The sequence below is a fragment of the Paroedura picta genome, chromosome 7 (assembly GCF_049243985.1).
Source record: "Paroedura picta isolate Pp20150507F chromosome 7, Ppicta_v3.0, whole genome shotgun sequence".
NCBI lineage: Eukaryota > Metazoa > Chordata > Lepidosauria > Squamata > Gekkonidae > Paroedura > Paroedura picta.
This window is the reverse complement of record NC_135375.1, coordinates 104,340,676-104,354,439: the sequence shown is the minus strand read 5'-3', so window position 1 is coordinate 104,354,439 and position 13,764 is coordinate 104,340,676. Positions and strand designations below refer to the sequence as shown.

The window sequence follows — 13,764 nt, the reverse complement described above, 5'->3', positions numbered from 1 at the left end:
TGGAGAGCCAGTTTGGCCACCCCTGCATTACAGCATCCAGTGCTTCCAAATAGCTTCCCTTCTTCTTATTGGCCACTTTTCCTGGCCATCTACTACCTTGTGTGCCTGTCCACGTGCTATCCATCTACTACCTTGTGTGCGTGCTATCCGAGAAGACTTTTGCAGAATAAGCCAAGACTCTGAGGAAATGAAATTGAAGGGCCCGGATCACTTCTGACAACTCAGCCTGTGAATGCTTTCAGGACGGAGCAAGGGGAGAATGTAAAATATATTTATTTTGGCTCTGGGTGTCCAAACTCACGCTCGCTGTGAGACGCCAGAAGGGTGGGGGAACACTCGTGTTGGAGAGGTGGCTGTACAAATAAGGAAAGGGGGGGAAATGTTCAGGAGCCATCGCCTACACGGTCTTTCGGTTTTGCAGGGTTGTTACACAGTCTGTCAGATGTCACTGTTGTGACGGCACAAGGGTGCCCCCTCTGAGCCCAGGTTAGAGCAGCCAGGGACACTGCAGTGGATGGGCAGCTAAGCAGCAGCCAAGGGAGAGCGTAAATCTCCCTCCTTCCCCCTATTTTTTTTTCTGCAGAACCTCAGTCTGTCCCTGTTTTCCGAGATCCACTCTGGTTTGACTTGCAGGAAAGGGAAAGAGCCTGGCTCTTGCGTGGCCGGCAGTTGTCCTGGTGGAGCAGTTCCCACCGGAGTTTGGCAGAGTCCTGGGAGGATAAGCTGCCCGTTAGACCACTGCCAAAATCATCTTCTCCTTTTTCTTCCTCTTCCGCCTCTTCTCCTCAAAGCGGTCGGTGGCGTCCGCAAAAAAGGCCACTTCGTCTTGGGCCTCGATTTCTCGCTTCAGGAACTGGAGACCGGCCATGTTGAAGCCCAGCACGTCCTGCGGAGGGAGAGAATGTGAAAAGGCAGCACGAGGCCCGTGCCCAAAGCAAGGGGACTTCTTCCTGTTCAAATGAATTCTGGCCACTCTGCCCAGGGAATGCGCTCTCTAATCCTCACAACAGCTCTGTAAGGCAGGCCCAGATGGCCATCCTCTTATTAGGGTTGCGTGCTCCGGTGCGGTTCGGTCACTTCGGCGATCACTGAAAACGGCCGAACCGCACCGGAGCGTGCAACCCTACCTCTTACTGATGGAGATATCGGGGAATCTGAGGCGTTTAATCATCCTTCTCAGCTTGATTTTAAGAATAACTGACTGCCTTATCTGTACGGAACCTTCGGAGCATAACTGCTAAACACGACAAAGGGAAAGTCAGTCTACGGGCAGAGGAAGGCTTTGCCCCTGTAAGGCAGACTGAACTGAAGACTGGCAAAGTACATCAAGGGTGTATCCTGGGAATTGTGGCTACACTGGGACTCCAAGCTATCCTTTAAATCCTGACCTGGATAGCCTAGAGAAGCCTGATCCGATCAGATCTCAGAAGCTAGGCAGAGTTGACCCTGGCTAGTATTTGGATGGGAGACCTCAGAGTAACACCCGGGGAAGTAGACACTGACGGGGAAGTTGACACTGCCAAACTACCTCCCAACATCCCTTGCTTGGCTGCCAGATGATCTCAAGATGAGCCCTGACCATATTGCTATATTCTTTGGAAACATATGGCCATTGTTGAGCCACACGGTTTTACTCCCGCCCACTTCTACTACACACATGCCAGAAGAAGAAGAAGAGGAAGAGGAAGAAGAAGAAATGGTTCTTCTATGCTGCTTTTCTCTTCCCAAAGCGGCTTACATTCACCTTCCCTTTCCTCTCCCACAACAGACACCCTGTGAGGGAGGTGAGGCTGAGAGAGCCCTGATATTACTGAAGAAGAAGAAGTGTTGGTTCTTATAGGCCGCTTTTTTCTACCTGAAGTAGTCTCAAAACGGCTTACATTTGCCTTCCCTTTCCTCTCCCACAACAGACTCCCTGTGAGGAAGGTTGAGGCTGAGAGAGCTCTGATATCACTGCTCAGTCAGAAGAGTTTTATCAGTGCCATGGCGAGCCCAAGGCCACCCAGCTGGCTGCACATGGGGGAGTGCAGAATCTAACCCAGCAGGCCAGAGTAGAAGTCTGTACTCCTAACCATTACACCAAACTGGCAATAGTATTATACTTCAAAGGGTTTCTCCACCGTGGTGGCACCTGTCATGAACCCCGATTCATGACTTTTTCATTTCCTGGGCCCTGGCAAGCCCAGCCGTCATAACTCTATAAATCTGCTCTCTGGCTCCAATGCATTCCCAGTGCCCCCCCCCCTTTTGCATTCCCAGAGCCAGCTAAGCTTAGTTTCTCGCAAGCCTCTTCGTTCTCACCAGCCTGGTGAAGCCAAGGCCATAAACCCATAAATCTGCCTGTGGGCTCCTAGCCTCCCTTCCCTTTCCCAGCGAGAATTTTCCGTTGCTGATGCATCCATCTCACTATAAGTGTCCTTGCGGTGACAACACAAGTCTCAACAATGTGGCAATAACTCAGATAAGATTCCGGGCCATCTGGTCTCTTGGGAATCAGCTCACCTTTACTGCCCTTCCGCTCTCCCGCCAAAATGCATATGTGCCCCCTTCCCCTATGTGATGGGCTCTATATCTGCCCTGGGTTTCTTATTGTTCTTTGTTATTATCAAGATCTTTGCTTAGGAAGATCTTGGCTTGCTTTAGCGTTCTGTGGACTCTGTTTAATAAAGCTCTCTTTGGATTTACAACTGCCTGTTGGATCTCGGATGTGTCTTTATCACGGACTCTGCAGGCTAGGCTCAGCCTGGTTCCTGACAGCACCCTTAGGACCACCTGACCTTGTGATCCACCCGGCCACGTTTCACTTATTCTTGCAAAGTTAGCCAGTGAGTTCTGACCAAACGAATTGGAACCATTAATAAAATCGTATTCGGCTAATGTATGAATGCAACAGCCGCAAAGCTCTGAGCATGACGATGCACAGAAGGCCAGGGAGAACAGGATCAGCCCCCCCCCCCCAACCTCCCCACCTCAACAGCAACATCCCTCTGTGTGTGTCTCTCTGTGGGCGCATCGTGTCCCCCAGATCACACTCACCCGCACTTGGCTGACTTTGGCAAGCGTGGTTTTCTTCAGGTTCTCCATCACTGTTAACAGCATCTGGTTGCTTGAGATCTGCCCAAAGTGTATCCTTGGAGGTGGGAACAAAAAACAAGCAACAGCTTTCAGGCTGCTTCTCCCCACAACAGGCACCCTGGACAATGGGTGGGGCTGAGACAGCTCCGTGAGGACTGGGACTGGCCCAAGGCCACCAAGCAGGCCTCATGAGTCCCAAAGCGGTTTACAATCGCCTTCCAGTCCTCTCCCCACAACAGACACCCTGGGAGGTGGGTGAGGCTGAGAGAGCTCAGATGGACCCAAGGCCACTCAGCTGGCTGCATGTGGAGGAGCAGAGAATCCAACCCGGTTCTCCAGATTAGAGGCCACTGTTCACAAACCACTACACTACACTGGCTCCCAGGGACACGACAATCCTGTGGCCCATCTGTCTGCTCTGCATCCCAGCCGTCTGCAGCACTCCCAGGCCTCCTAATGGATGGGGATGGGTCCAAGTAGAAGGCCAAGATCAGTGGACAAATCACTGCTGAACTATTCTGTCTGTGAAAAATTTATTATTGTATTTCTATCCTGCTGTTCCCAAAACTGGCTCGTGGCAGTTCACAAACAATATCAATAAAATCTCCCCCCAAAACAGTAAAAGCAACATAAAATATAAATACAGCCAAATATACAGCCAGTACCATTCTCCATGTAGTTTAAAACCCATTCCTGCGGGTCTTGTCCTCTGGTGCCCACAGGAACCTTTTCCTGCGCTCCTCCAAGTGACAATCTTTCAATTAGTTGAAGAGAGCCACCAGGTCCCCTCTCCACCTCCTCTTCCCCAGGCTGACCATTCCCAAGTCCCTCAACCGTTCCTCAGAGGGTTTGGTCCCCAGGCCCCGGATCATCCTCGTGGCTCTCCTCTGCCCCCTCTCCGTTTTGTCCACGTCCTTTTTGAAGTGAGGCCTCCAGCACTGCACCCAAGTGGTCTCTGACCAATGCACTATACAGTAGGACTCCACTTGTACTCCGCTCAACTCATTCTCCCACACCTGTCCTTTGCATCCTTTCTTCCTGAGAAGAGACTTTGATTGGGGGAAAGGCAAGAAGGGGACGCATTGTGCCCAGGGAACATCTGCTTTAGCTGAGCCCTCCAATCAAGGCACTGAGGCCGTGGCCGACTATGAAGCGCCCCCCCCCCGCCCTCTTTAGGGCCGAGACGTACCTGAGCAGGAACAGGAGAGCTCTGCAGAGCAGCTCCAACTCCGAATCCTGCTGGAGATACTGGCAGAAGAGCCCGAGAAGGTCAGGGACATAAGAGAAGGGCAGCACCAAGAGGGATTCTTCCAGCTCACTGTGGGGAGGAAGAGAGCGGTCAAGCTCCCAAGAGCGCAGCCATCCCCTCAACCCAGGGCAGGAGCTCCATTCCGGCAGGATGCCTGCAAAGGTGAGGACTCCCAACGGCAAACCAGCCGTGACTTTCAGGAGTTGCTTCTGCTTGCCTGAAGGAGGGAGGACACTCAGGGGACCTAGCAACAAAACCGTCAACCTCCCAAAAGGCGACCTGGAGGGTTGGTTCTAGACCAGGCTTTCTCAACAGCCCTGGAAGAGTTTCCCAAAGAGGTGCAAGTTAATTCATTTTTAATACATTTAAAACATTTTTAAAACCTGCTTAGCATTTGTCGCATGATGTAACCATCTATGGTCGTTGGCCAAATTGGCCAATGATGGGCCTGGAGGGGGTGGGAAGGGGAGGGGCCCCAGATAGGCGTGTCCACAGCTCTGCTTCCCAACCATATTGTGCACGATCTCACCTTCCCTGGGGCTTCTTGACGCCTGAAAAATGTTTCAGGGCTTTCTCAGCAATAGAAAACTTGAGAAAGGTTGTTCTAAACCAACTCAAGGCGATCGTCTTTTCTCCTGCCTTTGACAGTGCCCCCCCCCCCAATCAAGCCCACTGGCCCACTCACAAGCCTCGGGCAGCGACAACTCCTCACCTGGACTTCACCTTCTTGAGAACTTCAAGTACATAAGCAGCCGGCTGTAAACAGAAAACGGGGAGATGATGGGAGGCCTCCGTTAGTATAGGTGGCCTGCTCACCCCTCCCCCCAAAATAAAACTTGTTCCAGGAGGAAAATTTTAGGACCTATACAAAACCTTTGCAAGCCCACAGCAAACTAGGGGTGAAATGAGATGGCAGGTGAGAACCCTTTTTTCTACACATGAGATGGTGTTCACGGGGGTGAATTTCTCGAATTATCCTCCACTGCAGTGGTAGACAATACACGGGAATCCCAGGGACCAACGGCCCAACCCCAACATGTGCCGCCAGTCACCCTGACGCCTTGCAGCCCGCCTCATCCTACCGACAGGGACTGTTCTTGGGCCACGGAAAAGCATATTCCACAGTTGGCACCCCTTGAGATCCCACCCGTTTCCACTTACCGAAATACTGCCGTAGGCCTGGAGAATGGGGTTGACCGGAAGAGGGACCTGCCGGCAGAAAATGGGCCACAGTTAAGACTCTCCTCGGCCAGGAGAACCAAAGCCATGAGGGTGTGTCAAAGCAGATGGGTTTAATCTCACTAGCCCCTCCTTTTCTCCACCCCAACCTCATCGCCAATACGACCCATCTCCTCTCAAACTTCTTTTTTTTTTAGAAAGTTTTTATTTTTATTTTCCAAAGTTAAAGAAAATGAAATACATGCAATCTATATTGTCAATACAGAAAAAGGAAGGCTATGATCTTCATTTAATACACTTAGTTCCCCGTTTTAATCCCCTTTGTATTATTTCCTTAAATAGTTCAGGTAAGGGCCCCATTGTTCTTGAAAGGCCTCTTCTGTTTTTCCGTTAACTATCAGTGTCAGTTTAGCCATCTTGGCAAAGTCAGCTAGTTTATTCAGCCAGTCTTCTGTCGAGGGTAGTTCTTGCGTTTTCCATTTCTTGGCCAATTCTAGTCTTGCTGCCTCCTCTCAAACTTCTGAGCAAAAGCAGTCCCGAATCTATCCCTTCTCCTGAATTTTTGGTGGCGTCTTATCTGCAGGCATATTTATCGACCAGGGTTTCGTGAACATTTATCGACCAGGGTTTCGTGAACATTTTTCGCGTGATATGACCATATTTGTTGCCCCCCCCCCAAGTGTCCAATGATGGGCCTGGAGGGGGTGGGAAGGGGAAGGGCCCTGGGTGGGCGTGTCCACAGCTCTGCTTCCCAACCAAAATCTGCATGATGGCTCCATTTCTGGGGTTTCTCGAAGCCTGAAGACTGTTTCGGGGCTTTTTCAAAGGTAAAAAAGTTGAGAAAGGCTGCTGTAGACTGTAGAGGGCTATAAGGGCTTTTTCTCCCTTCCCTGCTGTCTTGACTGCTTCGGCTGTCTCCCTCAACCAAGCTTTACCCTTTTTGCATGTACAGACGTGCTGTCCAGTTGCCACTGAATTACTATCGAGGCAAGTGAGACACAGAGGGGAGTTTGCTGTTGCCTTCTCTTGCAGAGTCCTCCTTGGAGGACTCCCACCCTGGTACTGCCCCCCACCTAGGCAAGCCCAATCCTGCCAGATCTCATGAGCTAAGCAAGGCCGACCCTGGATAGTATTTGGGAGACCAGCAAGGCTTTGTTAGGCAGTTCCTCCAGGGACCACCAGGGGTCATGACGTGGAGGCAGGTAACGGCAAACCACCTCCCAGCATCCCTTGCCTGGCTGCCAGACAAGCCTCAGATCTCCTGGCTACACAACACACCTGCCATGCCATTTGGGTGGTGTTTGTTAAAGATGGGATAGCCTGTCCCTTGGGGTAATATCCCAGCTCTCCCCGGATGCAGGATATTCCACCTTCTTCTTTTAAGGGAGCAGAGTCTGAAGTTCCTTCATAGTGGATGAGTATATGTATATATACAGCACATATATTCATATTAAGAAAGCTGAAGCTGAGTTTAATAACCAGTTAAATGTACATTTAAGGGGAGGGGCTGATTCCGGAGCAGAGCTTTCAGACCCCCTCCCTCCTGCAATCCCTGAGACTCCAATCAGGCTCCAGAGAAGTGGTTCCCCTTCCTCTCTCCACAACAGACACCCGGTGAGGTCGGTGAGGCAGAGAGAACTCAGAGAGAACTGGGGATGAACTAAGGCTGCCAGCTTGTGGAAGAGCAGGGAATCACACTCAGTTCTCCGGATTTGAAGAGCCGCTCTTAACCACCTCACCAAGCTGGCTCTTGTTTTACTCTGGGTTTTATTCTCTTTTATATTCTGTGTATAAGCTTTCACATACATGCACACTTCCACAGCATGCACAAGAAAGCTTACACCCAAAATAAAACTGGGGGATAAAGATGCCCCAGCTGGCTGCATGTGGAGGAGGAGGAGGAGTGGGGAATCAAACCGGGCTCGATGACTGCAAGGCTCCCAGCTCCTTTCCTCACCTCTTTCCCGGCTGCTCGGCAGATGGCCTTGTGCTCCTCCATCTTTGCCGTCTCCTCTCGGTACAGCTCGAGGGCTTCCATGAGTCGTTCCGCCTGGGGATGCCAGAGAACAGCACCCGGTTAACCTAGAGCAGGTGGGCTGCGTGGCAAAACAGTTCCCTGGGCGATTATGAAGCCTCCATTCCCCTGCCATGGCTTGCCCATGCCAGCTGGGTACCCCTGACTAGTCTTTCCAAGAATGAGGCGTTCAGTCCACAAAACATGGGATCTATACTAGCCAATAGGCACTGAGAACAGACTACGTTTTAAAGGCTTTTTTCGTGGAATAACCACCAGCATGAAGAGCTACGCAGGTCGGGAAGACCCTGCCGTCCCCCAGCTGGCTGCAACAGCAACAAGAATTAGCCAGGCGTTTCTGCCAAGGTCTCAGAAGAAGAAGAAGAGTTGGTTCTTATATGCCGCCTTTCCCTACCTGAAGGAGGCTCAAAGTGGCTTACAGTTGCCTTCCCATTCCTCTCCCCACAACAGACACCCTGTGGGGTGGGTGAGGCTGAGAGAGCGCTGATATCACTGCTTGGTCGTAACAGTTTTATCAGTGCTCTGATGAGCCCAAGGTCACCCAGCTGGCTGCATGTGGGGGAGCGCAGAATCGAACCCGGCATGCCAGATTAGAAGTCCGCACTCCTAACCACTACACCAAATTGGCTCTCAGTCCCAAAGGACAGGCCCTGCATGCTGCAGTCAAGCCCCGCCTTCACTGAAGCCCCACCTTCCATACAAGAGACATCCATACTCTCCCCCTGTAAGCATCCAGGCAGAATTCCAAAATACTAAAAAAGCCTTCCTCTTCCCAGCTCATCAGAAGCGTTTGCTTCTGGGGAGGTCCTCATGGAGTAAATCTCTTTGGATTCAGATGCCCTCAAAGCCTGGTTTAGGGGAAGTGGTCAAGGACTCATGATCTGGAGCAGGCCCCACCTCAGCCGGGCACTTCCTGAAAAGGCTCTGCTCTGTAGGAAGGGGGGGAGGGGAGATGAATACGGCATACTTACCCCCTTGATTGTTTCGATGGTCTTCTTCCCCGCCAAGCCAGCTTCGCCCTGTGTTTCACCAGCCACCTGGAACAAGTCAAGGAAAAGTTTCCAAGTAGGATCCTGCCAAGCGCGGGACTCTGCTAGCATCATAGTCGGGGCTTACAATTGCCTTCTCTTTTTCTCCCCACAACAAACACCTGGTCAGATGAGGGTGGGGGCTGTGAGAGCTCTGAGAGAACTGAGACTGGGCCATGGTCATCCAGCTGGCTGCATGTGGAGGAAGAGTGGGGAATCAAACCCAGTTCTCCAGATAAGAGACCACCACTCTCAACCAGAGCACCATACTGGTTTTATTGATTTATTTTTAAATAGTTTGATTCAATGACAATAGCAATTTCAGGGCAAGCAGACTCATGGAAAGGGGGACGCTGTGAGAAAGCCTCTCGCCTAAGACAGTTCCAGTCTGGGGCTAGACTGGCTCCTGAAGAAACAGCTGAGCTAGACTGGCTCCTGAAGAAACAGCTGAGCCAACTGCAATCTTAATTCAGGAAGGCATCAAATATGTCTTCCATTTGCAGGCTCAAATACTAGAAAGATGAGAGGATTAAAAGTGTGAAGACAGGGAAGTGAAGGCTGAGGAGCAAACCTAGAAGCTCAACTAGGGGCCAAAAGAGCAGCTGTTGGATCAGGGCCTCGCTCTTTGCTAAAGCACCGCCAAGCAGGGATAGATAAGATCTTACTCTCCATGAGAGACTCTGATAAGGCGTTTCATGTTAGCCCGGCTCTTGGCAGGGAAGGGAGCTCGTGGACTGCACGTCAGCTGCAACCGTTCCACAACAGGGCGCCTGGCACAAGCCCCGCCTCCAGAGATCCGAAAACACTTGACAACAGCCCCAAGTTTGCTTACACAAAAGCCGGTTTTTGAAAAGGGGGCACTGATCGCGTTCAGGCCCCGCCGCAGCTTCGGAGCGACCACCGATGCCGAACTAAGACTCCGGTTCGAAACAAGCGGTTCGGACGTGCCGCACGGACGCAGGCAAGGAGGTGCCCCTCTGGATGCCCACTGCCTCCCAAAGGTGCTGGGTGTGTCTTGGCTTCCCAGTCTCAAGAACTGCATTTCCAGACTCCCTGGAAAACCCACTGCTCCCAAGGAACCTTCTCCCGCGTAGATCCCCCAAGTTGGCAAGCAAGGCAGCACATGGACGCTCAGGTCTCCCTCACTCACCACCGGCTGGTCTTCCTTGGCTACGCTCTCTTCGTATTCCGCCTCCCTTTGCTGCAGACAGAAACAAGACAGCCTGTGAGCCTCGATGTCATGGACCAGACAGCGCTGGCAGAGCCAGGTGATGCAGACAACAGCTCTGAAGAAGGGGCCGCCAGCGGACCTGACCCAGAGCCACAGCCAGTGGCAGAGACACTGCAGGAGGAAGCAGGCTCCGAGGAGCCAGACATGGATCTGTAGCACAACAGCCCCTCAGCCCCCTAAGCCCTGAGTTGGCAACAGAGCAACAGTTCACCTCCCCGGTCACCAGAGACTTGGGAACTGTATAGGAGGAGGACAAGGATGGAACTGCAAGACAGAAGGCACAGTGCCAGGTTGGCAGCACAGCACGGGCTCCACATTAACACTGAAGAAGAGTCTTTGCAGGAGCAGGACTGAGGAGGCTGGGAGGTGTGGAGGGTATGTTTAAAGTCCCTCCCGCAAGCCCCACTGTCTGCAGGCCCCACCTCAAAATCTCCAGTTTTTTCCCAGCCTCGAGCTGGCAACCCTAACTAGTAGTCTGATCCAGGAGTCTTAATTCGTAATGTCCTTCATTAACCCCATTTCCCAAAGCCTGCCATATCTTTCTGTTGGGAAAGGACCACGAATGTCAACCAGGCACCACAAAGGTTCTAAACATCAAGAGCATCCCTTTGCACCACTCGGCTTGTTTTGTCAGTTTCAGAAGCCACCCAGCTGACTGGCAGGATGCGTTTGTTTAAAAAAGGATACCCCCAAGAAACCCAACAGCTGGCCCCTGCCCATAGCCAGGTCTGGGTAAGGCAGGATGCTATGAAACAAGAACTGAGATTACAAATGGCAGAAGATCTCACAGAATTAAGAGCCAAAAACAAAAGAAGGCTTTTTGAAAAAATATGTGGACCTACAACATACAGATGTGGGGCGAAGGACTAGAATTCGAATTCCGCTGATGTTTCAGAAGCCAGCAAGTCCAGGGCATCAGCACTTACCATCTCCCTCTCCTCCTCTAGGACCAGTGGCTCCCTGGTCCTTTCCCAGAGACGCAGCGACTTATCATGAGAGGACGAGGCAACGTAGTCTCCATTGGGACTGAGCGCCAAGCACCACACTTCCTGGTGGTGGCCCTGCAAATTGGACACACAGAGTGACAGTCAGAAGAAGGGGGAAGGGAAGCACCCCCTTCTAAAGTGTGGCCGCCCAACCCCAAAGACACCGTGCTGATATTCTACCTCCAGGGTCTGGATGTGCTCGAACTTATCGGCATCCCACTGCTTAATCTTGTGGTCCTTCCCGGCTGTGAAGAAGAGGTGGGACTTGGGGACGAACTGGAGGTACATCACGCTGAAGAATAAGAGAAGGAAGATTTTGTGAACCGGGAGAGGAAGCCTCAAATCGCCACCAATTTCAAAGAAACACTGTGGCCTCTTAGCACGATTCTTCAGGGCAGCTGGAAAAGGGGAGGAACACAGAACGTTTGACCCACTGATCCCACTCCCAGATGTTCCTGAATTGGCTGAGTTTAACTCAAGAGACCCAGAGGTATAATTTCAGGGTTTGCAGAAATACAAGTCCACGGAGCAAACACACAATGGGGATTTAATAGCTCAAAGATAGCCAGAGTGAACTCCCACCTATCAAAGGCAACCCCAAACACTGCTTGGGGCTATCACCTGGCAGGATGGGTGCATCCCAAGCACATACTGCAGAAGTGCAGCTTTCAAAAGCTAGGTGTGAAATCCAATTCAGGATTTTTAAGTGCCAATGGTCGCAGATAGGGATGGGCATGAACCGAACCATGATGCAAAATTTGTGCTGAATTTCAGTCTGCCATTCATGAACAGACGTTCGTGGCAAATTCGCTGTCATTAACTTCCACGAACCTTTAGAGCAGCTTGTGAGGTTGGAGGGTGGAGCAGAAAAGAGGGATTCAAGTCCCTTTAAACCTCTGCTTTCTGCTCCCCATGAAAATCCGAGAGCCCCACAGCTATGTGAATACTTGAAATCCTCCAGCAGATAATGTCTTCTTTAAAGTAGAACAACTGTCTCCTAGTGTTATTTATATATTTAATTATTTATGGGACTCACAGTCTGCCCTGTTTTTGGGAACTCAGGGCAGATTATGTTTTACAGTTCAATACAATCCCTGTATAAAAGTCAAAATTAGTTCAAATTAAGACAACACATTGATATGTTTACATTAAAATCTCATGCCTTAAAAGGTAAAGGTATCCCCTGTGCAAGCACCAGGTCATGTCTGACGCTTGGGGTGACGCCCTCTAGCGTTTTCATGGAAGACTCAATACGGGGTGGTTTGCCAGTGCCTTCCCCAGTCATTACCGTTTACCCCCCAGCAAGCTGGGTACTCATTTCACCGACCTCGGAAGGATGGAAGGCTGATTCAACCTTGAGCCGGGTGCTGGGATTGAACTCCCAGCCTCATGGGCAGAGCTTTCAGACTGCATGTCTGCTGCCTTACCACCCTGCGCCACAAGAGGCTCTAAAATGCCTTAAAATCATCATATCATAAATTAGCCATAAATGTTAACTATTATGGAGCTGGGAGGGAGGAGAATCATTCAAACTAAAATGCAACATCTCAGCAGAGAGGCCGAATGAATTAGACGTTACTTCTGGCCTCAGCCACAGGCCTAAGGGAACAGATCTATATTGTAAGCTCCATGGAACTGTTGAAGTTCTCACAGGGCTCTGAGGTCCTCTGGTGGAGCATCCTGACAGGCCAGGGCCAGGGCTGAGAAGGACCTAGCTCTGGTCGAAGCCAGAGCTAGGTCAGGCTCAGGGCAGGGTACCCTTAGCAGATTTTACTTGCTTGAATGCAGCGTCCTATGGGGAGACGTACTGGGAGAGGCAGCCCTGCAGCTGGTCCCAGACTGCTTAGGGCTTTAAATGTGAGTACCAGTACCCTGAAACTAATCCAGTCTCCAATCTGGAGCCACTGCAGCTGGGAGAGGGCTCTCCACTAGGTCCCAGTAAGGACTCTTGCTGTCATTTTCTGGACCAGATGGAGCTTCCAGGGAAGCCTCAAGGGTAGCCCTGTGTAGATCGAGTTGCAGTAGTCCAGCCTGATGGATTTTATGGATTTTTTAATGTCCCCCAAATATGGGATTGGACAAAGGGTGGTCAACTTTTCTTGCTAGCTCCAAAACAATTTCAGTAGGGAAAGATCCAGCACAAACCCAAACCAGCTGTTCTTGGAAGTGACCTACCTGTCATCATGAGCAAAAAGTGAGCGATGACAGTCGCCAAAGTCCAAGCCCCAGATTTTCACATTTCGGTCAGCAGAACCAGTGGCAATCAATGCCCCGTCCTGCCACATGGCAAAGCAAGTAAAGGACATTCAGACAACGGAGCAAGAGAATGAAGGCCCCTCGCTTCCACCTGCAACCAACCAAGTGAAGACCACCCAACCACCCTTTTCTGAAACAGGTCGGGACCTAATCCTGTACCACACTCTGAAAGAAGGAGAGAACGGAGTCCTTTTCTCTCCAAATCTGTGCCATCTTAGTGTCGTGGTTTAGAGTGGCAGCCTCTAATCTGATTCCCCACTCCTCTTCCACATGCAGACAGCTGAGTGACCTTAATATTTATAAACTAGTATCAAAGCCCATTTTAAAAATGGGCTTTGAAAGGGGCGGCAGGCAGGAGGGCATGAGAGGGTGGCCGCGGCTCCCTTTGGCCCACAAAGCGGACTAAAGAGAGTGGGACCCCCCCCCATCATTGGCGACAGGGCTTTGTGGCCCGCAGGGAGGCTGCAAACTCCCCCCCCCCCAGCAGGAGTGTACCTGTGGGCCGCAAAGCCCTGTCACTGCCTCTCCTCGTGGGCGACAATGGAAGCCGCAGGCACAAGGATTCTAGCAGGCAAGGAGGGAGGGTGGGAGCTGGAGGGGGAGGGCCAATCACGGTGGACCTTGACAAACAGGGCCCTGGACAGTCCCCTCCCAGGATATATATGGGAGCAAAATAGTGTTAAGGGTATTTTTACATTTGTTAAACATTTATCGGATGATAAAAC

At 51.2% G+C, this 13,764-nt stretch overlaps 1 protein-coding gene across 2 annotated transcripts in view; it reads right to left on the bottom strand.

The window, feature by feature from the left end:
• Nucleotides 1-257: 257 nt before the first annotated feature.
• Nucleotides 258-13,764, bottom strand: part of WDR3 (WD repeat domain 3) — a 37,521-nt gene continuing 24,014 nt past the window's right edge. For both annotated transcript variants that reach the window (XM_077345893.1, XM_077345892.1), the window contains exons 17-27: nucleotides 12,959-13,059; nucleotides 10,964-11,075; nucleotides 10,724-10,858; nucleotides 9,717-9,767; nucleotides 8,510-8,575; nucleotides 7,461-7,553; nucleotides 5,486-5,533; nucleotides 5,037-5,080; nucleotides 4,265-4,393; nucleotides 3,037-3,130; nucleotides 258-886 (exon numbers count right to left, since the gene is read on the bottom strand). In XM_077345893.1, the coding sequence (XP_077202008.1) occupies nucleotides 731-886; nucleotides 3,037-3,130; nucleotides 4,265-4,393; nucleotides 5,037-5,080; nucleotides 5,486-5,533; nucleotides 7,461-7,553; nucleotides 8,510-8,575; nucleotides 9,717-9,767; nucleotides 10,724-10,858; nucleotides 10,964-11,075; nucleotides 12,959-13,059 (1,029 nt within the window). In that variant the 3' untranslated portion in view covers nucleotides 258-730. The remainder of the gene's footprint in view (nucleotides 887-3,036; nucleotides 3,131-4,264; nucleotides 4,394-5,036; nucleotides 5,081-5,485; nucleotides 5,534-7,460; nucleotides 7,554-8,509; nucleotides 8,576-9,716; nucleotides 9,768-10,723; nucleotides 10,859-10,963; nucleotides 11,076-12,958; nucleotides 13,060-13,764) is intronic.